The 27379-nt window shown below is 47.3% G+C and overlaps 1 protein-coding gene across 12 annotated transcripts in view; it reads right to left on the bottom strand.

Moving 5' to 3' along the window:
- SLC23A2 (solute carrier family 23 member 2) overlaps positions 1-27379 on the bottom strand; it is a 150114-nt gene that overhangs the window by 31756 nt on the left and 90979 nt on the right. For all 12 annotated transcript variants that reach the window (XM_033185712.1, XM_033185711.1, XM_033185713.1 and 9 more), the window contains 6 exons: positions 26420-26518; positions 19826-19942; positions 16931-17088; positions 3045-3133; positions 1976-2046; positions 869-1050 (listed from right to left, as the gene is read on the bottom strand). In XM_033185712.1, coding sequence (XP_033041603.1) covers positions 869-1050; positions 1976-2046; positions 3045-3133; positions 16931-17088; positions 19826-19942; positions 26420-26518 — 716 coding nt within the window. The remainder of the gene's footprint in view (positions 1-868; positions 1051-1975; positions 2047-3044; positions 3134-16930; positions 17089-19825; positions 19943-26419; positions 26519-27379) is intronic.

Below are 27379 nucleotides of genomic sequence, written 5' to 3'. Positions count from 1 at the left end.
CTTACAGGGCAAGGGACATCTTTAATGGATGTGACATTCTATACAAAAGGACAGGCACTGACTAGCAGGACCCCAGCAGAAACCATGTCCCTCCCCCAACCACCCACCCGCCAGGAGTGCAGAGCTCAGTGTGGCGTAGGGAGAAGAGCCACATCATCAATGCCAACAGACCTTTCCCGCAACTTCTCTGGAAATACTCCAGACTCCTGCCACTCTGAATATTTTTGAGTCTCATGATATAAAAATTTGGCTTCTTGGCCGAGAGCAGTGGCTCACGCCTGTAATCCTAGCACTTTGGGAGGCCGAGGCGGGCGGATCACGAGGTCAGGAGATTGAGACCATCCTGGCTAACATGGTGAAACCTCGTCTCTACTAAAAAAAAAAAAAAATCAGCCGGGTGTGGTGGCATGTGCCTGTAGTCTCAGCTACTCAGGAGGGCGAGACAGAAGAATCACTTGAACCCGGGAGGTGGAGGCTGCAGTGAGCCGAGATCGTGCCACTGCACTCCACTTTGGGTGACAGAGGAAGACTCGGTCTCAAAAGAAAAAAAGAAAAATTTTGGCTTCTCAGTATGTCAACTCATGCACATGAGACTTGGCAAGACCTCAAAAGTCAAAACCAAATGGTGCCACCACCTTACCCCATTACCAAAGCTTAAAACCTTACAACCCACACTCTTCATACTCAACTGTACGTCACTTCCCAAACTCTGGGTCAAAAAACCTTTGGCTATTCCCTAGCTTGAAGCAAATAAAGTTGGAACTGTCAGACCATTCTTATTATTGAAAACATTATCTCCTGAAGTCTATGTGAATGTTCCTAAAGGCTGCCCTGAAGTGGTGGGACGAGGAGAGATGTTCCCACTTACAGCATGGCAATGCCCCAGTGCTTCCCGGCTCTCTCCCCCGCTGCCTGGAAACCAGAGAGGCCAATGAGGGCCACCGTGGGTGTAATGGTCAAGGGACCGATGTACTTCAGCAGAGCCCCAGGCAGGCCTAGGAGGCCGATGACTACTTCTATCAGTGAGGACATGATGATGGCCCCCTGGATCTGCAACAAGAGATGGCACAGACATGAGAGTGAGCTGCTTGTACATTGCACGCTCAGAATGTCACCTACAACCACAACTGAGAATTCTGCAAGGCAGTAAGTTCTTACATCATCTAACTTGGGAGATAAGCTGGAAAATCCCCCAGGACCTGACAAGAAACTTCAGTGGGCGCTAACTGGGGCCTGCATTCCTGAGGCAGGTGTATTACAGAAATGGGTCCTGGACACACGGCCCACATGCCTTTTCCACTGCTAAATGATGCAGGCAAAAATTTATAATTCCCATTTAAGAAACACAACATTTAAAGACCAGCCTTAGAGGAACACTGCAGCATAAAGACTCTCAGCTTTAAAGAGTAAGTCCCCAGGACATCGACAAGACAGTGTTGTTGACAGAAATTCTAAAGGGATGTTTTTAGTGTGCAGAATGGCCACATCTGTGCTCATTCTGAACTGACAGTGAATTATCTCACAGGTTTTGGAAAATATTAATACACTGTCAGCCGTACTTCATGTCTGCTTCCGTTCAATTGCACTTTGGCAGACAAATATCTTTAGCTCTTTCAATGAACACAGGCAAACGCTGAGGCCAGAGTGAATAATTCTATCTGTCGATGATGAGCCTCTGTAGCTCTGTCCAGGGAGCTACCAACCTCAGCTAGTTGTGCTGGTGGGTGTGAGTGGACAGGTCTGTTGGTGTGCGGGAGGGAGGAAACCATTCCTTCTGGTTGCCCAAAGCATTTCCATATGCTTTATTTTAGAGTGTTGCTTAACTACATTTACTTTAACAAGAGAAATAAACGTATCAGTAATTGAAAAAGAAAAGAAGGGCTCAGTAAAAGTAACTGCTATTTCCTGGGTCAACCAACATTGAAGCTGAGAAGAAACATGAAGAAGCCAAAAGCAGACAATGCTTGTCTTTTACCTCTCGGATCCGGGGATACCAGATGTGTTCTGTGTGCAACAGCTCTGCTGTTCCATTGGCAACTGAAACATCTTGAAAACAAAAACAAAAAGTTTTTCTTGGAGTGACACTGATGTCTCACATGACATACTCATTTTACCTTTTAAGAAGAATTTTCTGCCTGTTTTTATTATATCTGTGTCGATCCCCATCCCTAAAATTCAACATCTAACAGTACAGCTTATCTTAGTGAAAGGTGGATCCTCAAATGCTAATTTAACCAAATGAATTCACTGACTGAGAGCTCCCCAGATTGTCAAAAGCTAACTGAAGTGGTGATACACGTTACTAGCACCAGCCTCACACACAAAAAAACAACCTTTGCACACAGCTCACTGAAATGCCCAACAGCAAGGTTGCTGGACTGAGGTTTGAAAAACTTAGATAAAACAGAGGGCCTTTTCCAGTTCCCAGATCAAATCAGTGGTCACAAAGTAACTCCTAGGAGCAAGGAAGGAAATGAAGGCTGGAAAACTTTGCTCCTAGAAGGTCAAAATGTAATTGTATTTTTGAGAGTACAGGTCTGACTCTGATTTTCTCAGATTCCCTATCTTTTCCTGACCTTATCGGGTTCCTTAAGGATCTTTGCAATCACTAAGGAAGGGGAACGAAAGTCATTTGCAGCAAACCACAGTAGCCAGATCCTTAAAAAGCAAAGATGTTTCAGAGAAGGGATGCTGACGCAGCAAAGAGAGTGATTACTGGTGGGTCATAAAATCCACTGAAAGAGAGAGGCAGAAAAATAGCACAAATATTTTTCTATTCCGTTCCCATATTTGTCAATTTCATTAACAGAGAAATGAGGTCAATTCTGATCCTTTCTTGCTCTAGGGTTAGGGATGAACAAGTGGATAGAAAGAGAGAGACAGACACGGTCCACAGATGGAGCATTCTAAGCTGTTTGTGGGTTTCTGTGCTTTGTCCCTAATTCCAGAAAGGATTTAGCACTGCTGAGGGCAGCATGTCCAGGCCTCCCTTTACACCTGCATTAAGGGACCCCAATGACATACGTGGAAATAACTGCAATTACCTGTGGTGTTACATTTCCATTTATCTAAAGACAGGATGGCTCGAGCAGGGGCCAAAAATGCAAAAGCACTGGCCTGAAACAGGGGTAACCTAAAAGAAACGAGACCAAAACCATGATCACGGCATCAGGAACTACCGAGGTAGTTCACTATTTGACAGCTTAACAGTCTTTTCCATAGACATACAGCACATGAGTAAATGCAGGCACACCTAGGAGAAAAAGCCCCAGTCTGCAAAGCTCTCCTGTGCCATGCAGCCACAGCCAGTGGTTTCTTCATCCTCCCCATTGCCACTCTCCTCCCACCCAGGCAGTTCCAGGGTGGGCCCCGTGGTCAGTGCCAACACCCCAACACCGGCCCCTGCCATCACCACCTTTCCTCTTGCAGGTGGGGGACTGCGGGCATTTGAGGTTCCCTCTTTCCTGCTGAGCTTATAAACTCCTTTTTTTTTTTTTTTTTTTTTTTTGAGGTGGAGTCTCGCTGTCTTGCTCGGGCTGGAGTGCAGTAGCCGGATCTCAGCTCACTGCAAGCTCCGCCTTCCGGGTTCACGCCATTCTCCTGCCTCAGCCTCCCGAGTTGCTGGGACTACAGGCGCCCGCCACCTCGCCCGGCTAGTTTTTTGTATTTTTTAGTAGAGACGGGGTTTCACCATGTTAGCCAGAATGGTCTCGATCTGCTGACCTCGTGATCCGCTCGTCTCGGCCTCCCAAAGTGCTGGGATTACAGGCTTGAGCCACCGCGCCCAGCCATAAACTCCTTTTTAAACATCAGTGTATTTCTGCTTTTTTACCTCCCTCCTCCTCCCTTTAAAATTATTATTGGTTATCATAGGAAAAAATTTCCCTCCGTTGTTTCATTTTGTGAATCAAAGATTGCCCTAATCGCCGATTACAGATAAATCATAATAGTGATCTAGATCTACAGAGCTGTAAGTTACAACGTGATAGCAGACATAATAAATATTCTGCTTAATCATAAAAATACTTAAAGGTATTCAAACATATTTTTAAAGGGCCCAGAAAACTTGCAGAATCTCCATTAAATTTGCTGCCCACATCCTCAAACTAAATGCAGAGATCCTCAAATGACATGATTTGATTATATTTTAGATACTTCATATTGACTTCACGAACACTTTAGCTATTCAAAAAGACTACCATTTTTTAATGGAAATGTACAGCATGTCAGCTAAGTCACATTAAAGTGGCTTTATGGGTTAGCATCAGAACTTAATCACTATTTTAAACATAATTTTGAGGGTAAAATATTAAACTGGCTCATCCTGTTTGCAGGGCTAGGAACTCTCACACATCCAAATCCTGAAATGCCCCAGGGAGCCTAGTCAGTGGCCTTGCCAGCGAGACAGGGACCCAGCATCCTTCCCTTTGAGCGATCTGGCAGCAAGTCCTACCCACAGTGAAACAGGAACTGGACTGAGAAATCCAACTGGCTCTGGCTAAAGAACGAGCAGTCTCGCTGCAAGTCCAGAGCCCAGCACACACCATTCTGAGCCAGGGAGGTCAAGACGTCCTTGTTACAGATGCTCTCCTGGCTGTTTAATCATGCAATGACATCAATCCAGAGTAGGCAGGGTGCTGGCTTTAAGGCACAGAGGCAGGCTACACCATACAAACTGGATGCATTGCTGATGGCCACTCCCATAGGTATGCCCTTCAATAACCATCCAGTTATAATTACCTGCCAGAGGGGCCCAGAGGATAGCAGAAGTGAAGGACACCTGAAGTGGGAATGTATGTCAAAGGGAAAACACTGTTTGACTTCTAAGTATTCCATAAGCACAGATTTTCAGGACTGGACTGAAAGGACAGCATGTAATTTAGGGATGGATACTGTATGGAATGGTCCAAATACCATCTGGTTTACTATGGTTTCCGACTTCAACCAATGCATCCTAGGGCAGTGGAATACAAATGGTGAACTGCGTTTAGAGATTTTATCCTTAGGAATGTGGCCATCACACATCACACTGCATTGGTGATTCACTGGAAATGGCAAAAGGAAAGACTGGATCTGGTTTCCACTCTTCAGTCAGACCTCAGCCTGAACCTGACCTTGGCATCTGACCTTGCCATCTTTCGGGGTGAGCATTTGATGGCTTAACTAGGACTAAAGGTCCCAAGAGCGCTGCTGCAAAGACACTCGCTCATTTGCGAGCTGCTGGGACCCTGGGCTCCCCTGAAATAGATGACGATAGAAAAAGTCTCCCGAGACAATCTGGAAAGGGCTGCTCATGCCAGCATTACGTGTTCACATCTAGCCAGGCAACATCGCCTGACACAAGCTGTTAAGACGCCAGCACTAAGTGTGGGCTCTGTCACTGGCTTGACTGAAACATTCTCAGGGAAAGTTGCAACCAGAGCATATGAACACGTTAAACAAACGAGAGAGTTTCCCTAGATCACAATTAACAAAGCCAATTTTCCAAGAAAATGACTGAAGGTGGTAACAGTGACTTTTTTAGGTGCTTGCCCAGTGTGAAGTTGGTCAATTCTCAGCTCTTCTCTCTGCACCCACAGCACGGCCCCTATTGCACTCATGTGACCACGTAAACCTCAGGCACCCAGGTGGGTCTCCCCAGGTCAAGAAGACGGCCTGCTCTTTTATTTTGTACTAAAGACTGGAAAGGAAATACATTAAACTGTGCTTTTCTTTACACCAGGGGCTGCCAAACCAGCTAGTGGGCCAAATCTGGGGTGCTACCTGTTTTGTAAGTAAAGCTGTACTAGAATAGAGGACAGCCATTTATTTACTCGTGGTCAACGGCCGCTTTCACGCGGTCACGGTGGAGCTCAGCGCACTAACAGAGGCACGCAAGGCCTAGGCTATTTACTGTTGGCCTTTTAGAGAAGAAGTTTTTCTGACCCGTCTACAGGGAAAATATATCTTAAATATGTGAAGAGGCAGTGGGTTTCTGCAGCTGGAAATTCTCACAGTTAATAGTGGCCACTAGACATTAGTTTAAAAAACAAAATCCTGAGCAGACCAGCAACTCTGACATGATGACATCCCATGTCAGGCTCCAGCCTCAGGACAGCAAGATAACCTAAGCAACTCCCCCACAGTCCTTACGTTATTCAAAACCCTGCCAGAGCCCCCCCCATGTCCAGCTTGGTGCCCAGGTAACCTGAACCCCACTCCCAGCCTGGTATCTCTCACCAGCTCCTTCATACGAGTTCAGTTTTCATTTGTCACTTAAGGCACAGAGAAAATATCACCTCCTCCAGTAAATATTCCATGATCTCCTTTGAATCTGTAATGTGTTCCCCTATAACTTAGGGCTTTTTGTCAAGATTTCTGCAAGTCACCTCCCAAGTTACCAGGAAGCTGCTTCAGGGTTCTCTGGGAGTGCTGGTTAAATGTGGAGATTTCTGCGTCTTGTCCTAGTTAGCCAGATTCAGGGGTGGGTGGCACCAAATCTGCATTTTCAACAATGCCTTCTAGGGGTGGCTGAGACTGACAACCCCTGTGCCAGGTAAAGGGATTTATCATTTTGTCACCTTATAAACGATTCTTGGGTATCTGCTTCACACCAGCGCAATTATATGTAGATACGACGATGGAAAACACTTCCTGAGCCCTTCTGTTTCCGCTGCATGAAGAAGACACTAACCACGGTCACATATGAGGGGCAGTGATGTGTGATGGTGTGAAATGCTGCGGGGCTCTGCAGGTGCAGTCGCTTGAGCGAGTCTTAAAGCACGAGAAGTGCTTCGCCATGTGTGTGAGGGTTACAGGTATTCCGGGCAGAGAGAGGGGAAGTGCAAAACAAGAGCCACAGGACAGACCCAGGAACCCTCACAGGACTACACTTGGGCGAAAGCACAGGGAGCTCATATGGTGAAGGTCAGTGGGGACTAAATGACAGATGCCCTGCGTTCTTCCTGCAGCAAGAGGAAAACGAGTGAAGGACTTGCTCTGAAAGGACCACTGTAGGAGAACTGGGAGAGGTGACCTTCACCCTGAAGCTATTCTCAGTCTTGAAGGAACCAAGCCACAGAGGACATCCCAACAAGCTGTGGCATGGCTCTGTGTGTCGTCTTTGCTTTTTAATTCCCTTTGGCATCCACTCGAATGACGAGCCAGCCTGAATCAGATCTCCACATGCGCCTAGCCTCTGTCTGCTCCCTTCCTCGGGCTGCTGCTCTCTGTGCTGGTGCACTCCCCATGAACTTTCCTGTCCACCTCAACCTTGAGGTAGGCATCCCCTGATAGTAGGAAGTGGATTGGCTTCACCCACCGTCTTGACCCACCATGTATCCTCAGCACCAATGAATACTTAATGAAATGAAGGGGCTATTTACAAATATTCTCAGAAAGGAATTCTATTAAACTAAAAATAAAGGTTAAGTCTTTCTGGCAAGTTGATTTTGACTGCAAATTTGGAAGAGTGGTGATTAGATTAAAAGCGCTCAGAGTTGGGGATGAAATGTGCACGGGTTTTCATGATTCACCCAGATAAGCCTCCAGTCGCCAGGCAGCTTGCAGTCCTCCTATGGTGCCATCACAGAAAGCTTAAAAGCCAATGGTTCCTATGGGAAGCACCATGAAGGTACAAAATGTATCTGCCCAGAACTAAACTATTAATGAAACTGAATAAAACAAAAACAAAATTCACCAACGCAGAGCATATATACTCTGTGCCTGGCTTCTTAATCTACAAGACAACCACCAAAGTCGGTACAAAACCTTGCATTGTCAAAGGAACACTCAAGAGTCTAAACTGCAGGAAAATTTTTTGAAAATTAATCCCTAAGAGATGTAACAGGTTTGGCTTTGAGGAGCTATAGGTTCATTATTGAATCTACCACTAGGAGTGTGTATACAAAGTACGCTTCAAGAAAAGCAAGGCCAGGCATGGTGGCTCATGCCTATAATCCCAGCACTTTGGGAGGCCAAGGCAGGAGGATCACTTGAGGTCAGGAGTTCGAGATCAGACTGGCCAACATAGAGAAACCCCATCTCTACTAAAAACACAAAAATCAGCCAGGCGTGGTGGCAGGTACCTATATCCCAGCCACTTGGGAGCCTGAGGCAGAAGAATCGCTTAAACACGGAAGGTGGAGGTTGCAGTGAGCCTAGATCACGCCACTGCACTCCAGCCTGGGCAACAGTGCGAGACTCCATCTCAAAAAGAAAAGAAAGACACAATGTGTCAAAGAAAACTTTTTCTTAATTGATGACATGTTCTATCATTTACTGTATCCATCCATCCATCCATCCATCCACCCATCCATCCATCCACCCATCCATTCATCCATCCATCCATCCATCCACTGACCTGCTGAACTGCTGGAAAGTAGCCTGCACTGTCCTATCTATTCATGGTGATGGTGATGTGATTGCACACATCGGTATAAGCTCATCTAACTGTACAGCTTAAGGGTGAATTCTACTGCATATCTATTGCCCCTCAATAGAGGTGACATCTTAAAAAACTCTATCACTCTATCAAGTGTTTTCGGGGGGTGAGACTTAGGGGGATGCGGGCAGCAGAGGCAAGGAGATGACGACATATTCCTTAAAACACCAGAGTCATGCCAAATATTGAAAAAACTCCCCAAATTTAAAACAGGAAAAGAGCTTCCATCCTTATTTGGTGATAAGTACTGTTCACTCCTGTGTAGAGCTGCTTTTGTCAGGGCAGTCACCTGCCTAAAAAGGAAGAATGGGGGTTAGGGGAGGGGAGGTGGTGGAAGCAGAAGGCCATGAGGAGGAGGATGAACAATTCAGAGCCTGGGGAAATGTTTGGGACAAGAAGGACCTGCCAGTCGAAGAAGAAAGGTTGTAGAGAACCAAATTCATTAAACGTACATGTAACAAGAGGACTCAATCAGACTCCTAGGCCCTTGAAACATCACAAATACCAGCTAACAGAGCAAGGGGGGAGTAACTGAAGGGAGACCACCCAGAAAAGCTAGAGTTGCAGGAACAAAAGCAAGTAGACCCGCCCTAGAGAACAAGCTTGGCTGAGGCAAGACGATCTCCAGCCTCAGGAGGGGCTGGATCAAATGCCCTTACAATTTTCTGATGGCCTCTGACACAGATTCCGGGGTCAGTGGGGCCCACCCTGGCCGGGGACACTGGCAGTGTGGCCAACCCCAAGCCCTGCTGCACTCATCAGGTCCGCGTTGCTCCACGAGGCTGCCCAGCCCTTGCTCGCTGCACACCCACTGCACTACCTGCCTCCTTCCCTCCCAGTGGGGAAAACTAAGATAAATAGAGTCAGCCACTGAGTGTGGACAGGTACCAGGCATCACCTCACTTGATGCTCGCTAACAACCTTCCTTTTGAGACAGGGTATTGCTCTGTCACTCAGGCTGGAGTGTAGTGGTGCAAATTACAGCTCACTGCAGCCTTGACCTCCTGGGCTTAAGCAATCCTCCCACCTCAGCCTCCCGAGTAGCTGGGACCACAGGTGTGCACCACCATACCTAGCTAAATTTTTTTATGTTTTTGTAGAGACAAGGTCTCCTTATGTTGCCCAGGTTGGTCTTGAACTTCGGGGCTCAAGTGATCCTCCCACCTCAGCCTCCCAAAGTGCTGCAGGCATGAGCCATGGGTGATTGCAGGCATGAGCCATGGTGTCCAGCTCACTAACAATCTTATGGTTAGTTTACCCTTGAGGAAACAGGGCTTGGAGAGACTTATTTGGGGAGAGCTTGTCCAAAGTCACGTGAGTATTGAATGATGGAAAGGGAGCCCAGCTGCCTCTGCGTCCAAGGACTCAGTGCAGCTGGCAGGGGGGACAGGGCAGAGACCCTCAGCCAAGGTCAACACCTCTGCATTCTCACTGGTCTACCTTATCTCGGCTCACTGCAACCTCTGCCTCTTGGGTTCAAGCAATTGTCCTTGCCTCAGCCTCCCAAGTATCTGGAATATAGGCACCCGCTACCATGCCCAGCTAATTTCAGTATTTTTAGTAGAGACGGAGTTTCACCATGTTAGCCAGGCTGGTCTCAAACTCCCGACCTCAGGTGATCCACCCGCCTCAGCCTCCCAAAGTGCTGGGATTACAGGCATGAGCCACTGCACCCAGTCTGGTCTCCCATATTAATGTACAATTTTAAATTCTTTTTTAGTTAAATGGATGGTAAAAATTTTTTATTTGGGCACAAAACCCTATAATGTGCCATTATGTGCCTGCCTGACATGACAGAATACAAAGGATTTGAGATCACCTACACAGTAATTTTGGCAACAATGTTTACCCTAAATCAATCATGCCTCCAGCCCCATCTTCTGGTTGACAACAAATGAGAGGGATTGTAAGACAAATGAAACAATGTGACGGGGACACAATCAAGACAAAATCATATACTCACGAGACACCAGGTCTGGAATCTTTTAAAAAAGATGATGATGTGGGGAGGAAAAAGGTGGAGACAGCAAAGAGACACAACAAACAAAGGCACCACACGAAGGTGACTGGTTTAGAGAGGGAATAACTGGGAAAGGTATTTTAGGAACAACTGGGAAGTTAAATACGAACTGCGTATGAGATGATGAAACAATGATTGTTAATGTTGTTAGGTGTGACAAATGGTCTCCTGCGATACACAAGAGACACCCTCATTGCTAGGAGAGTATGTAGGGGTGAGCCATCATGCTGTCTGCAACTTTACTTTTTTTTTTTAAGACAGGATCTCGCTCTGTCTCCCAGGCTGGAGTGCAGTGGCATGTTCATGGCTCAGTGAAGCCTCATCTCCTGGGCTCAAGCGACCCTCCCACCTCAGGCTCTTGAGTAGCTGGGACCACAGGTGCATGCTACCACACCCAGGTAATTATTTTTATTATCTGTAGAGACAAAGTCTCACTATGTTGTCCAGGCTGGTCTCAAACTCCTGGGCTCCAGCAATCCTCCCGCCTCAAACTCCCAAAGGGCTGGGATTACAGCCCTGAACCGCCTTGCCCAGCCTGCAACTTTACTTTCAAGTGGCTCAAAAATTTAAAAAGAAATTACACTTGTACCCCAACATATATATACAGAAAAAGAAATGGGGTCTCCCCTGCCCCAATCTAATCACTGCATCCCTCCGTGCTTCTAAGTTTTATAAACAATCATGAGTTCGAAGCCCCCAGATTTAAGACCTTAAAGTCTCCTGGAGCCACCCCTTGTACTCAGTGAGCACATATAATGGACAAGGTTCCATTGCAGGCCCCAGGAACCTGACAGGATAGAAGACAGAGGAACTCTCTCTCTGTAGGGCAATCTGGTTAGAGGCCAGGTTCCTAAACCAGCTACAATGACTCTCTTGGCCAAACCCTACTGTTTCTCAGCACATGAATGTGCTGTGTGCCTACAGCAGGCCTGAGAATGGCCAGGAGGGGCTCCTCTGAGAGGGACATCCTAGCTTTCATTTTGCTGGAGAGGTCAGAGTGATGCCTCTAAGAAGGGCCTGGAGTGAAAGGCTGAGGGTGGCCCCTCAGACACTGTAAGACTCCTTCCACCAGCCTGCGGGCAAGTCAGTGTGGTGACGGCGGGGCAGGGTCTTGGAGGGCCCTAGAGACACCAAGGGTCAGGGGTGGGAACTCTGGGAAGCTGGGAGGTGCCACAAAAAAATGGGAGTTAGGGGACTCTCGAAACGCTGCCCTCATGTCTCTGGATTTTCAAGGCTTTGTACTAATTCCCAGAACAAAGGTTAACTGGAATTGACATCACAGACCAACCAAAATGAGAACTGTTGAATCCTCGCTCAGGGGAACTCGGTAATGAAGACCTCCTTGATGCAAAACTCAAGGGATCAAGGTCAAAGAAGAGGAGGGAGGAGGAAAAGCTAGGGAGGGGGAGGGAGAGGGAGAGGGAGAGGGAATGCCATGAGCAAGGGCCACAAGGAAGCCGCCTTTCCCTAAGCAAAGGCTTGGAAAGCATCAAAGCCTCCTAAAGGCCTCGACAACCGGGGCTAAGGCCCACAACCTCCAGTGCAAAAAGACAACGGCCCCTGGAGGAAATGGAAAACTTTCATGCCAGGCGAGATGTGCAGTGAAGGAAGAAGGGTCTGAGCCCGCACAACTCAGACATGCTTCATGTGGTCTCAGTCAGTCAGCCTTGGGAAATGTGCCCCCATGCTGTGGCATCTATGCTTGGCCTTCTGTGCTCGGGTAAGGTCTGCAAAGACACACATCTGTTTCACCTTCACGGGTTTCCCATCAACTCTGGTCATTTTTATAGAATGAAACAGGTTTCCAGGATAGCATTCCACACAGATCAGGAGCCCATGTGAAACGAGGGGGATGACTTGACCACAGCACCTCATTCCTTCCTGTACTCTAGACGCTTCTGCAGAATAGAGGGCCCGCCCCTGAAGGGCACAGGCCATGATTTGTCCTCAGGTTTCCTTCACCCACAACATCCAGCACGACAGAAATACCGGGTACTCAGCAAGAGACAGTCAAATGCACAAAGCTGGATACAGAGCTGAAACACAACAGGGGAGCGACCTTTGGAGCTGGAGAAGTCTCCGACTGTGTCTTAGAAATCATGAAAGCTGGACATGAAAAATGTTTCCTTCTGCTCTAAGCCTAAGGAAATGAGTGGTGAGCTTCTCCAAAAACACAACGCACAAAAGCCCACAGAGGCCATCTGCCATCCTTCCAGCGGTGCTGCTGGGAGTCAGGCCCACACTCCCGGCTGCGTCTGCCTTTCCTCTCCACCTTGCTCCCTGCTCACAGCCTCTCTACCCCAACTGCTCTAGCTATTTATTCCATCTTTTTTTGAACAGAAAATAAACACAGAAGTCTAAGAGAAATGATAATTCACAGCCTATGATGGATCTATCTAAGCAAGTAGCAGAACTAAAAGTCTAAAATATGAGTTCACATTTTCGTATGCAAAAGCTCCCAAAAACTATTTTAAGAAACAAAATACTCTACAACAACACAATATATTCATTAAAATAGGGCAAAATATATCATTCCCAGGACACCTGAGGGAAAAGCCTCCTTTCATTTTCACAAAGGAAACAGGGCTGGAGGGGTCACTTGTCTAAGGTCATAACGCCACATGCTGTAAGCATCTCTCTATCCTCAGAAGTGTAGGTTTGATACCCAAGGGGTTAGAATTCCATAAAAGTATCCCAAAATCTGACTTTCACTTGCAATGACCATGTGTCCAGCTCTGGCAGCAGTGATCTTGGTGAGCACCCCTAGAACAGATGCTGTCCTGAGTGAGATCTGGGTGTCCAAGTACCAGAGGGGGCCTCACCCTACTGAGGTCTGGCTGCCAACTTTGCTCTGCTGGATGGGAACAGGGCATATGCTCATGGAGTAGTTGGCCATTTGGGGATTTCTGCTCTTCCCTCACTAACCCCACAGGAAACCTGAGGCAAGGCTGTGAGAGGTGGTGCAGCTGACGAGGCAGCCCGGCCTCTTCTGCTCTAGTGCAAAGATGGGAAGAGGACAGGTGGAGGAGTTTGGGTTCCAACAGGAAGGGATGGAGGGTAGAGAGACATGGGGTGGATGAAAAAAGAGGAGACACACGAACATGGGGTGCAGCAAACATGCCCCCCATGGTGACTGGCCAGTCAAGGGGGGAAATAGCAGCTTGTCTCATTGCCTCAGTGCCCCTTCACTGTCTCAGACACGCAGCCCCCTGCATAGCAAGCCCCCAAGTGTGCTGAGGACCCACACAGAAGAAGGTCTGCAAACACGGTCTGAGGCCGTGCAGAGCAGGAGCTCCCATCTGAGCCTCTGCTCACAGCCCACCTGCTGGTCGGAGAGGAAGCAAGGGGTGCAGGCAACACACAGAAGGCTCAGAAGATTCATAGCAAGAGCCCTGCTCAGCCTGGAGGGCCCGGGCTGGCCGCAAGGTGCCAGCAGGGGCGCTCCCCTCCCCCATCCCAAAGGCTCTCTCTAAGCCGCTCCGCTAGAAAGATTCTTTAATCAGGACACATGAAGCACATTCCATTCCGTGCTGCTTCTCTTTCCAGCTAAGGATTCAAAGCAGGAAGGGACCCCCAGAACGAGAAAGAGTGAGACTGGGGGATGAGTTCAGCCCCAGCACAGTCACCTTCCTACCCCACACGCCTGACGCTTGCCTGGGCCCCGTCTCCTTTCTCATGGATGTCACTGATCCCCTGGGATGGTCCTCACCCCCTATACTTGGTTAAGTAACATCCTTCAAGGCACAGCCCCAGAGGGTGTGTCCCGTTAACAAAGCCATTGAATGCTCCCTGTGCCTGTTGATAAGTCCCAAGCCCCAGCCTCTGTGTGCTTGGTCAGGAGGATCATGCCAGGCTGTGACTTCCTGCTTTTGCCCCTGCTGGGATGGAAGCTGCTCCCTCAGCCTTCCTGGGCAGAGCCCTTGGAGCCTGCAGGGTCTGTCTCAAATCCCACCTCCTCCAGGACTCCCACCAAGTCCCCTGGAGGATGTACTGCATCTCCCTGATGGTGCTGCCATTCGTGCTGCAGGCCACGTGCTTTGATTTCACCGTTGCTCCCCATGACAGCCAGATCCCACACCTGCTACACAGACCAGTCACTGAATATCTGCAGGGCTGAGCCCGTACTCTTTCGCTTTGTCCAGGTTAAGAGGACGAGTACCACCCACACCCTGACAACCATAGAAAACCCCTATCACAAGCCCAACACCCCACCAAAGTCCCCAGCACACCCTCACCTGCCCAGCAGCACACAGTTGCTGACGTGATTAGAGTCAGCACCACCTGATTTATGACTAAGCAAATGGCCACACTGTGGGGAGGATGGAAGCAGAGGTGGGGCTGCCATTCCTTGCACAGCCAGAGGTCATGGGGGACTCACTCTGACTCCTCACAAACACAGCAAGAAATGCTGCTTTCATCCCGCCTCGTGGACATGGGGCACACAGACACACACCCTCCTCCAGGCCACAGCTCTGCATTTTGGGTCCCTGAGCCATCCCAGTAGGGTGTCAAATGCCCTCTCCTGTTCTAACTCAGCTCAAACTGCTTCCCAGGCCAGCAGGGAGGTGAACCACGCTGACCTGGGTAGTTCGATTTAGGTCTTGTGCCCCAACAGTGGGCAAGATGATGCCCTCCGTAACCAAAAGTATTTACCCCAAGTTCCCCCAGACCCTCCCTTCTGTGTCCCATTAGCAACTATGCTCATCAGGCTCAGCTGCTGGCCAGGCCTGGCCTCTTTGGCATGAGCTGGGGCAGAGCTGCACACGGTGCACACTTCACTGCAATAAAGACAGCTTTCATTCCCTATTCAGGTCAACCAATAATGCTCAACTAGAGACACTGACCAAATTCACAGAGGGATTGTGCCTACAAATCCATGGATAAGTCAGCTGTTTAGAAAAAGAACGTCTCTCCAGAGAGCCAGTGCTCCATGGGCAAGGTAAGGATCCTGAGTCAGCCAACAAAAGCTTTGCCGTGCACTCTGGCCTTGAAGCAGAGAGCCCTGAACACTGTGCCCAAAGAATGAAAGAGGGTGCTAGTCAGATTGAGCCCTTCTTGGAAGGCCCAGACCACATCTCCTCCCCCTAGTTGGTCAGTGATATCCCTGCCCTGCCCCTGGGGGGCTTGAGGAGACCCTCCTCCCGTCAGCCCAGCTTGGTAGTTGTGGGCAGACTAGCAAGGGTTGGGATCTGGGAACCCTAAGAGCTTGCCAGCCCCAAAGCCTTTAGTCCACATAGCTTCTTTCCATCAGCAGACCTGCGGCCTACCCTCCCAGGGTGTGGCCCACCCTGGCAACCAGAACACCTGCACATGGCTCACTGCCCTCCAAGGCTCCCCTATCCCCACGCCGTGTTAGGGCAACTCTGAGGTCCCGAAGGATTCTAACTCATCAGAATGCAGTCCCTGACTTCAGCTCACACCCACCTCCCACAGCAGGGAGGGCCAGGCCTTACTCAGCCTGTCTCTGACGGAGCAAGAGACAGCTGGCGGTGAACTTAGGACAGTCCTGCCAGAGCAGGCTTCACTTTCTGAACAGTGCCCTGGGGTAAGGTAAGAGGCTGCACTGAGAAGAGGGTAGAAGAGCAGGAAAGGAGAGGAAAAGGCAAGCTTGCAGGAGGAGGTAGGAGGGTAGATAAGGATGTTTCTTCTTCCTGTGCCAGCTCCATGTCCATTTAAGTTGGTGGCTGGAAATGCAAAAGTGAACAAGCCAAAGCCCTGGCATCAAGGAGGAAGCACCATGGGAAGAAGACATAGAAACAAAAAGGACAAACTGTAATAGGGGCCACACTGGAAGGATGAAAACAAGGTGGGAATTCAGAGAACAACGAAGGGCTCCACAGAGTCGGGAGGGCAGGACAAGCTGGGTCTGGAGGATGAGCTGGTGTGTGCCAGGCGGGTGGGGAGAAGACACACAGGAAGATAGACAGTGGGCCCTCGGGAGTGAGGCCAGGGAAGGCAGGAGACAGGGCTCAGAGGCATGGTTGGAAATGTAGGTGGGGCAGAGAGCAACGGCAAGCCTAAATGCTGGGTGCAGCCTGGTGTGTAAAAAGGGAGGAGAGCTGCAATGTGGCTCACCCTGAGGAGGGTGTGGAAGTAGAAAGATGGCACTGGGTGTGGGGCACGAAGTGAGTCCAAGAGCAGTGCCCTGGAGGCAGGGAAGTCAACAGGGAGCCTGGTGGGACACTCCGGTCTGAACTCAAGGAATGGGGGCACAGAGGGGTTCTGGGGAGCAAGTATGACTTGCCAAGGGGGCAGGGGAAGGAGGGTTAGGCCGAGTTTCCAGCTTGGACAACTGGGTAGGGAAAGGTGGTGGTAGTGCCGTTCACCAAGAGAGGAAATGATTGGGAGGAACACTGCGGGGGTGGGGACCAATGGCCACTAGGACATTCCCCTGCCTCCATTCTGTCCTTGCAAACAGCCCTAGGCAAACGGCACAGCTCAATGCCTTCTGGGGGCTTTGGCATCCCCCATTAGTACCCCAATCTCACCTGCATCCAAACGTTGTCTGTAGCAAAGTAGTGATTCCCACACAGAAGAAAATGGTCCCAATGAGCTGGCTGGTGGCCCACTGGTCGTACCCCACACACATGGCATCGGCCAACAGGAAGGGCACTGCAATCGTGCCACTGAAGCATGTCAGGTAGTGCTGTGGGCAGGAAAAGGGTCAGAGGAAAAACAGTAAACCATTCCTCATTTATTCTTGATTTCATCTTAATTCTTCTCTTTTATTGTCATTAAAAAATAGCCCCCATAAAGAATCTCCTTGGCTTGTTACAGCAAGCCATCCTTTTTTCCTTCTTTTTCAGCATTTCTCCTTTGTTATTGAGACAGTTTCATTCCCACTGCCCTGGACGGAGTGCAATGGTGCGATCTTGGCTCACTGTGACCTCCACCTCCCAGGCTCAAGCGATTCTCCTGCTTCAACCTCCCAAGTAGCTGGGATTACAGGTGCGCACCACCACGCCCAGCTAATTTTTGTATTTTTTGTAGTGATGGGTTTTCACCGTGTTGGCCAGGCTGGTGTCAAACACCTGGGCTCAAGCGATCTGCCTGCCTCTCCCTCCCCAAAGTGCTGGGATTACAGGCGTGAGCCACTGTGCCCAGCTGCATTTCTCCTTTTTATTACATTTTCTTGTCTTACAACTCACTGTCATTATTACTTATGACTTGGATGAATCCATGCATCACAAAGGAAACAGTCAATATCAGCCCTGGTGATATTTTACTTATGTAATTCTTATTAGAAATATTTGGGGTTTTTTCCCCAAAATGCTTTTCCGGCATAAATTGCTAAAACCATAAGGCCTTTCTCCTCTAATCTGTTATCATGAATTGTGATGTGCTGAACTATTCTTGCATGCTTGAAACAAACCCTAGTCAGTCATGCTGTATTTTTCTTCTGCAATTTGGTTTGCTAATATTTGATACAGAATTTTGAATCTACATTTCTAAGTTAATTAGTCTACTTTTAAAAAGTTCTTTCATGTCTGGGGATTAAAGTTACATAAGCGTCATAAGTTACATACGCACGGAGTGTTTTCTGTCTTTTTCTGTGAGCTGGCATTGTTTTTGAAAACAAAGAATTCATCTGTTCCAGTCAGGGCAGGATTAAGGGCATATGGTAGCCATGGGAATCTTCCAGAAAGAACCCCATCCCATCTTCCTTTGGGACCACCCCTCCGCCTGCCCAATGCCACACTGATAGCCCCGGTAGGACAATCCCAGCGCTCACGACTCACTTCCCTCCCTTCCCCCGTTGACCAGTTCTTATTTCTGTTCTGCAAACTTCCTACTTTTCTTCCAGCAGCTTCCCATTCCTGCCCACATTTGCCAAACACGCCACATGCAGTCCAAGAAGCCCAACTGTAAAGGAGTTTCCTGAGGTGAAACACTCCTGTTCAGGATGCCTCAGGGCTGCTCACAAGTTTATGTTCTCTGAATCTTCAGGAAGGGCATGATGCAGGCAGTGTTTCACACTCCTATCTGACCAGGGAAGACTGCTAGAAACATTTATAAGATAAACATTCCAAAAAGTGTGTTTCCTGAATCTGGTTCAGAATGCTCAGCCCAAGGTAGATTATTTGCCAAGGCCACTCAGCTCCTTCAGCTCTGACTTCTCCCCTACTAAACAGACACCTGCCAGTTGGGGTTACCATGTGCTATGATACCTGAAAGGGGGTGTGGGAAGGGTGGGGCAACTGGAAATTCGACCAAAGTACCCAGCTGTTGGCAGGCACAGCCCCATCCCAGGGTGAATAAACCTCTCTGGACAATGAGATGGATTTTCTCAGCACCTGAGATACCTTAGGTTGAACAGACCACACAAACTTGAGAAGGGAAAAATAGTAAACCAGACGTCAGAACAGAGTCCAACTTAAAACCAAAGCAAATACAGCCCAGGGGTGTACATCTAAGAAAAGACCTTCCCATTGTCTCATTTCTCCAAAACGTCCTGTGTTAATCCTATGAAAGGGAAAAGGGTGCTGAAGACAGAGGACGGAGGTATCAAAGACGCTGGAGGCCTGCATCAGCTATGTCACCACCCACCTTGTCCCTGAGCCTGGTTGCCCTCCCCTCCCACTGGAAGCTGCAGCAGATAAAGCTGCCGCTACCGTGGCAAGTTTCCCTTCCTTTAAAAAATAAGACTGAAAACCTACCATTTAGGTCCTGGCCGACATGGCACTTTTCAGGGTAACTCGTGTTTCATGGCAGAGGATACCATGATTTTGGGTAGGTTAACTAGGCCAGGGATGGGAGATGAAAATAAATTCCTCTTTTCTCTACTCTTCAACTTTTCTCCTTTCTCTATTCTTCCTTCTTTCTGTAACTCTATCTCCTTTCCCTTCCTTTACGTCACTGCTCTTGCGTGCCCCTGAACATCGTCTTTCTTTTCCCTGGTAATCCATTCTACCTGTTCTTTTCTTCCTCCTGCTATGATGTCAAAAATTCCCATTCATCCCTTTTTTGTTTTTTTTGAGACAGGGTCTCACTATGTCAAGCAGGCTGAAGTGGAGTGGTGCAATCACAGCTCACTGCAACTTCAACCTCAAGCAATCCCCTGCCTCAGCTCTTGAGTGGCTGGGACTATAGGCACACACCACCACATGTGGCTAATGTTTGTATTTTTTGTAGAGATGGCCTTTTGCCATGTTACCCAGGCTGGTCTTGAGCTCCTAGGCTCAAGTGATCTGCCCACCTCAGCCTCCAAAACTGCTAGGATTATAGGCATCAGCCACCATGCTGTCCCTACTCATCACTCTTGAAAGAGGAATTTATAAAAGTCTTCAATAAACAAAAATCAAACTTGAATTTTTAAACAACTTCAGATGGTAGACAATGCAAACACCTGCTGGTAGTTACACATCCTACAGGAACCATCTTACCTGCAGCCCCAAAAATATACACAGGTACCAGGGAGGAACATCTTCTATGGTATAAATCATGTCTGATCGCTGGGGGTCCAGACTGCCAGTGCTATCGAGGGTCTCGGCAAGAGAGCTCTGTGAGCGAGAAGGAGAAAAGAAGGTACCCATTAAACCTGAAGACCAATGTTAGCTTGGCCACGTGCAGGCCACTATTACAGAAAAACAACTTTATCAAGTGGCTGCCATTTTCCTGCAGTTTTGAGCCTTGGCTGTCATTGAAGCCAAGTACACTCGTGGGCTCAAGTACACTCGCCCACTGGGATGGTCAATCCTCAGAATTTGGGGGGTCAGTGTCCTTTGTCAACAACTCATCCCCGAGAACACCAAACTTCCTCAGAGCTTCTCCCCAGGTCTGGGGATCCTCCCGCATGGACAGAGATGTTCCCAGGTTGAGACCACAAAACGATACCTTGGCACGAGCAGTCCTTGTGTGAGGCCCCAAACGAAGAAATCTTAGAAAATTTTAAGCACTTTCGAAGAGACAGCACACTGATCTGCCCTCGCAGCCTACTTCATCCCTGCAGGATCTTTTACTTTGCAGTTCTACACCTTCCTATCCGAACACTATTGCTCTTAGGTGAAAAGAGGAAAATTCAAAAGTATATAAACACAGTGATTTGAATTCTGTTTAAAAAACAAAACATTAAAAATGTATTGATAGTTTAGGTGACAGGTTTTTTTCTTCTTTTCCCCCAACACTAGTAAAAAAAAAATTTTTAAACATTAAGTGTAGCATGGTTTTTAAACCAAAATCATCATAAAGACCAGTCACTTTAGGTTAGAGTCCAGCCTCTTCCAATCACTCCCAGCATCAGTTCTGAACTCAGGCAGCATCTGAGCCAAACAGAAAACTCAAGGTAGCCTTGAGTTCCCCAAGAGAACCTCAAAACTGCTCTGGTTTCAAACACCACACAAAGAATCTTTTCTTGGAATTTCTACAATCATTTCTTGGAATCCAAGACATGTACCTCATTTGAAAAAAATTTTTTATAACCTAGCAAACAAAGTGCTTAACAGAAATAAAATGAAAAGATATCCCACATGGGGAAAATGCTGATTCCATGTGTTCCACATGGAGGCAACAGGGGTTTGGGGTTTGGGGTCCAATACCCTTAAACAAAAGAAGGGACACAGTTCACCCTCACCTTCCACAGCCAGAAGTAAACGTCTGATGGAAGCTGGTATCTGATCTAAACCAAATGTAACTGAATATGACCTTTTGGGTAAAACTTTCTCTTCCGTCCTCACAAGGGATACTGGCAAATTTACATTGTGTTGAATTTGTTATGATGGATTATGGATGTCTTTAACAACTTGTTGGAAGAAATGGTAGAAAAAGTACATATGTGTCTGAGGGGTGTGGCATCTAGTGATGTACAATAAAGATTAACTCAGCAGGTCTGGGTTGTTCAAACCCTGTACATTCCAAAGGAAGGGTTGACTCTTGCCTGGCATGTGGGGAATAATCTGAGCTCTTGGGGTTTCTGCCTCTTAAATGTGTCTTTTTAGGCCCAGTGCAGTGGCTCACATCTGTGGTCCCAGCACTCTGGGATGCTAAGGTGTGAGGATCACTTGAGGCCAGGGTTCAAGAACAGCCTGGGTAACATAATGAGGCCCCTTTCCAGTGTATACTTTTTTTTTTTTACCTGAAACTTGGCCACACAGTATCAGCTTGACCTCTGGAGGGGCTGGTGAGTAACTAAAGTTAGCCACACAGGCAGTCAGCCATACCTATAACAACACATCCCCACTTAAAAACCCTGGGCACCAAGGCTTGGGTGAGCTTCCCTGGTTGAATGAGCGTTACCACATATCACTGCTGGGAAACTGAACACTGCCTGCATGACTCCACTGGGAGAGGATGGCTGCAAGCCTGTGCCTGGTGTCTCCTAGACCCTGACTATGTGCCTTTTCCCGTTTTTTATTTTAATCTGTATCCGTTCTCTGAAAAACAAACAAACAAACAAACAAAAAAGACAAAAAACCCTTAACTGTGAGTTAAACAGCTCTGCTGAATTCTCTGAGGGTTCCTCATAAATCTCAGAACCTGATTTGAGACCTTCTGAATTGAGGTCATCATTTTGCTAACACGGTGGAATTACAGAGCTGAGGCTCACGACACAAAGTTCAGGTCAGCAGCACCGCATTAGCTGCAGCCACATAGGCGGTGCTGCTGCTCACAAAGTAACATGACAAAGTATTTCATAACAAAGAGAAATGTCTGAAGACAGAATACATAACACTGTCACAGACAAGTACAACCTGTCACACAATAATGTAAGCAACATTTTTCTAACAATTCCAAAACCACGATTGTTAATTATAAGGCAGATGAAAAGACTTTTTGGCCAGGTGCAGTGGCTGACATCTGTAATTCCTGCACCTGCCACGCCAGGTGGATCACCTGAGGTCAGGAGCTCAAGACTAGCCTAGCCAACATGGTAAAACCCTGTCTCTACTAAAAATACAAAAATTAGCTGGGCGTGGTGGCGCACGCCTGTAATCCCAGCTATTCCGGAGGCTGAGGCAGAAGAATTGCTTGAACCCAGGAGACAGAGGTTGCAGTGAGCCAAGATCATGCCACTGCAGTCTGGCCCGGGCAACAGAGCAAGATTCCGTCACACACACACACACAAAAAGACAAGACTTTTTGCATCCAGGCAGAGGTTAAGATGTACACACAGGCACATGTATGCACATGCACACATGCAGACTTTTCTTAGTAGTGAGGGTAGCCCTATAACTCAGAAACAAAACTAGTGTAAAGGTCCACAACTGGTATTAAAATGATACAGGACGGGGGGGTTGTGTGGTCAAGGTGATCAGACAACACTGTGAGGCAGATGCTGTGCAGCCCCGCCTGATGACAGGAGGACTGGTCTGGCCATTGTGCACTCTGCGCACTGTGGTGCCACACTCAGTGATCACTGTGTAAACCATGAGCTATTTCAAATACTGCAAAACCAAAAACCTCTAATAAGGTTTCTGCAAACGATGACTAAATAACTATGTCACTTTAAAAAGACTTTCCATCTTATTCTATGATCTGAAATAATGTAAAGAACAAAAAATTACCTGTGCTTCAAAGACTAGAGTGAACTCAGAATGCTGTTCTCTGCCTGGAGCCTTCTTAACACTTTTAACTACCTTTGTTATCTCCTCTGCGGTTCTTTATCTAATCTAGCACCTTTGGGGTCGACTGTAGTCTCTTTCTCTAGGAATCATTTCCTCTACAGCAGAGTCAGCACATATTTTTTATAAAGGGTCATACAGTAAATATTTCAAGCTTTGGGAGCCACATAGTTCTGTCACTGTAGCATGGATGCAACCTTAGGAAATAGGTAAACAAAGAAATATGGCTGTGTTCCAGCAAAAGTCTATTGAGAAGAATAGATATTAAATCAAATTTGGCTTGCCAATCCCTGCTGTAGCATTTCAAACTGATTATCATAAAGTAGCATGTACTATTCTCTTGTACATTTCTCTTTTTTACTATATTAATGTATATTTGTGCTTTCTATGTTTTTCCTCTTAATCGGGGCCACAAAAGATCAATTTTGGCCAGGCATGGTGGCTCATGTCTATAATTCCAGCACTTTGGGAGACTGAGGTCAGCAGACTGCTTGAGCTCAGGAGTTTGAGACCAGCCTGGGCAACAAACAGAGACCCACTCTCCAAAAACAAACAAAAATTAGCCGAGTGTGGTGGCACATGCCAGTGGTCAGCTGCTCAGGAGTCTGAGGTAGGGGCACCACTTGAGCCTAAGAGGTTGAGGCTGCAGTGAGCTGTGATCATGCCACTGCACTCCAGCCTAGGCCAACAGAGATCTTGTCTCAAAAAAGCAAAACAGGCTGGTGACTCACGTCTGTAATCCCAGCACTTTGGGAGGCCGAGGCAGGCCAATCACTTGAGGTCAGCCTGGCCAACATGGCGAAACCCTGAAACCCTGTCTCTACTGAAAATACAAAAATTAGCTGGGCGTGTTGGCGCACACCTGTAGTCGCAGCTACTTGGGAGGCTGAGGCAGGAGAATCACTTCAACCCAGGAGGCGGAGGCTGCAGTGAGCCGAGATCGTGCCACTGCACTCCAGCCTGGGTGACAGAGTGAGACTCTGTCTCAAGGAAAAAAAAAAAAAGTCAGCTGAGGGTCTGGCCTAATGATTAGCATTTTATTTTACTTATTTATTTATTTATTTTGAGTCAGAGTCTCACTCTGTCACCCAGGCTGGAGGGTAGTGGCGCCATCTCGGCTCACTGCAACCTCTGTCTCCTGGGTTCAGGTGATTCTCCTGCCTCAGGATCCCAAGTAGCTGCAACCACAGGCGTGCGACACCACTCCCGGCTAATTTTTGTATTTTTAGTAGAGACAGGGTTTTGCCATGTTGGCCAGACTGGTCTTGAACTCCTGACCTCAAGTAATCCACCCATCTCAGCCTCCCAAAGTGCTGTGATTGCAGGCACGAGCCACCACGCCCAGCCCAACTAGCACTATTTAATATGCGGCAGCTCTTCTCACTGTCCTCTTCATTTCATAAAGTAAGAAAAATGGCCAGGAAAATATGAAGGTACTCCATTTGATCAGTATTCAAGGAAATGCAAATGTATGAATGTTTAGACAATGAAAAAATGTTCATCCAAACCGGAAAGTAAACATTTGGCATAAGTGTGCTAGAGACATTTTCCCTATAACTGGATCCCTCCCATCAGTACAAGGTAAAGCTAAGCCCCAAAGTGTTAATGCTCGTTACTATTTATTTCTAAAGACGGTCTCCAGACAGAGCAGGAGGAAGTCTGAAAACACGACAGCCTGGAATCATGGCATACAGGATTATATGTGGCCCCACCAAGTCTGTGAAGAAGCCCTTTGTTACAAGATAGGCCGTGTGAAAGCTGCCGCCCGGCGGTGTGGGACACGCCTCAGCTGCAGACCGCAGGCACTGATCCACATGCCAAATGCCACTGCACTAACCTCTGGGGAGCAGCTTGGAACCCCGCACTTCTGGAATTTCAATATCTCTGCATGAATCTACTTTAATTAACCTCCATAAAATTGATAATAGCTCCAAGCAGTAGGAAAATAATAACAATATTAGTTGAGAGGCAAAAATGAAATTTCCATATCCCAGACTGGAATTTTGTTTAAAAGGGCATAAAATTTGGTTATTCCAGACTTTCAATACAATGTATTTGTTCTTAATCACTTTAGTGATTACACTGTGAACTCACCATGCTAATACCCAAGTCAGGTACTATATTTGTATGTGTCAACTTCTGGGTGGTCCGTTATTAGAATACATAGTATACACTGTCTACAGTATAATAAAGTGGTTCCAGAATAGAATTTCTCATAAATTGTTTAGTTTCTTATTATGTAAGTTGAAAATTAGTAAATTTTCATAGTATAAATAAAATCTGTGTTTAAAATCTATCAAGTAAAACTCAAATGAAAGTCTTAGAGCTGCGTTACAATTTGGAAATACCACATTATCTAACTTTTCATGTGTTAGACACCATGGCAGATACAAAGAAAAAACAAACTGGGATATCTAGACCTACTTTGTTTTATTTTTATTTATGAATTTATTTATTTTGTTTTTTTAGAGACAGGGTCTTACTCTGTCTTCCCAGTTAAGAGTGCAGAAGCACGATCAAAGCTCACTGTAGCCTCAAACTCTTAGGCTCAAGCAATCCTCCTGCCCCCTGAGTAGCTGCCACTCATCATACCTGGATAATTCTTTCTTTCTTTCTTTTTTTTTTTTTTTTTTTTTTTGTAGAGACAGGATCTTGCTATGTTGCCCACGCTGGTCTCAAACTCCTGTCCTCAAGCAATCTTCCCGCCTCAGCCTCCCAAAGTGTTGGGATTATAGGTGTGAGCCACTGCGCACAGATTGGAGCCACTTTGGGTAACTCTTTCCTGATCTCTATGGGCACAAAGTCTGACCATTCAAGGAGATGGAATGAGGCACAGAGCAAAACAAAAATAAACAAACAAAAAAACACAAACATGATTCTCCCCACCTTAGTGTGCCATTTCCATTGGTACACTAAGGTGCCAAAAGTGCTAAGGTCAAAGCTCAAAGGCATTTTCACAGGCTGCATAAACCACTTGCTGATTTCCCTTATTCTCTTATTTACTGCACATGTATATGTAACAGGCACGATGCTAATAACTTCACATACATATTATTTCATTCAATCCTCACAACAACCCTAAGAAAGATGTGATTTTTATTCCCATTTTAGAGACAGGGAACTGAGGCCTGGGGAACTTCTATAATTTCCTCACTCTGACTCATATTTGCACCCAGACCTGATGTCAGACCTCGAGCTCTTAACCACTTCCCTCTGGCATCTTGGCTGAGACCTTTTTAAATTTCGATTCCCTATGGCTCCTCCTACTTACCTGATGAAGAGAACACACCCACCTTGGGGGTCAGAGACCAAGCCCCAGATGAAGGACACGCAGGTGCCTGCAAGGGATCCGGATCCAGGGCAGCACTTGTGGGAGGGGATGGTGGTGGGAGTGGGGACACGGGGTGAGGGAAGGGGTACCTTTTCTGCAATGCCATTTTCCGTAGTGTAGATCGCCATGAGCTCGGTGTCCTCATTGTCCTGCTCACCACTGGAGGTGGCACCTCCATTTATCACCACCTGCAGAGACAATCCACTTAGAGGCTGTTTCAGCGTGAACTACATTTTCCCCTCCAAAAGCCTTTTGTAATTCTCCTGGTGAGTGCATGATCAGTCATGGTTTTGATGGAGAAACATACTCCATGTACCAGATGGGGAGGCTGCCTGAGCAGAAGGCTCAGCTGGGGAAAACAGAAATAAAATTCCAGGACAACCTCAGCAGGGGCACTCCCACATCCTCCAGGGCAAGGGAAGTTTGGCTCAGAGGCCCAGGCTGTTTGTGGACAAGACCCTGGCTGAACAGGTGAGAGTACCCTGAGCTGCCTCAGTTAAGATCCCTGCCCACATAACCACCTGAGGCCGACTTCCTGCCCCGAGAAGAGGAAATATTCTAGCTGGAGGAACTCAAACTCTGCTGTTCACCGAAGTAAACCAGCCCCCAGGAGAGCACTCCTCACTAAGGGGCTACACCACCATCCCGGATTCTGCCAGACAGTAGCAAGAGCCATAAAATGTTTTTACTTTTTAGCCAAATGGTTCCACTTCTAGGAATCTATCCTGGAGAACAATATTGAGAACAAAAGCTTTAACCCAAAGAAAGTAATCACTGCTTGTAATAACAAATAACTAGTTTTTGTTTTTTAGGTTTTGTTGTCGTTGTTGTTGTTGTTTTGTTTTTGAGATGATGTCTCGCTCTGTCACCCAGGGTGAAGTGCAGTGTCGCAGCCTCGGCTCACTGCAACCTCCGCCTCCCAGGTTCAAGAAATTCTCCTGCCTCAGCCTCCCGAGTAACTGGAATTACAGGCGCCCTCCATGACACCTGGCTAATTTTGATATTATTAGTAGAGATGGGGTTTCACCACGTTGGTTGGGCTGGTCTTG

The sequence above is a fragment of the Trachypithecus francoisi genome, unplaced genomic scaffold (assembly GCF_009764315.1).
Source record: "Trachypithecus francoisi isolate TF-2019V2 unplaced genomic scaffold, Tfra_2.0 Lachesis_group21, whole genome shotgun sequence".
Classification (NCBI taxonomy): Eukaryota; Metazoa; Chordata; class Mammalia; order Primates; family Cercopithecidae; genus Trachypithecus; species Trachypithecus francoisi.
The sequence above is the reverse complement of the archived record's forward strand: the minus strand, read 5'-3'. Positions and strand labels throughout refer to the sequence as shown.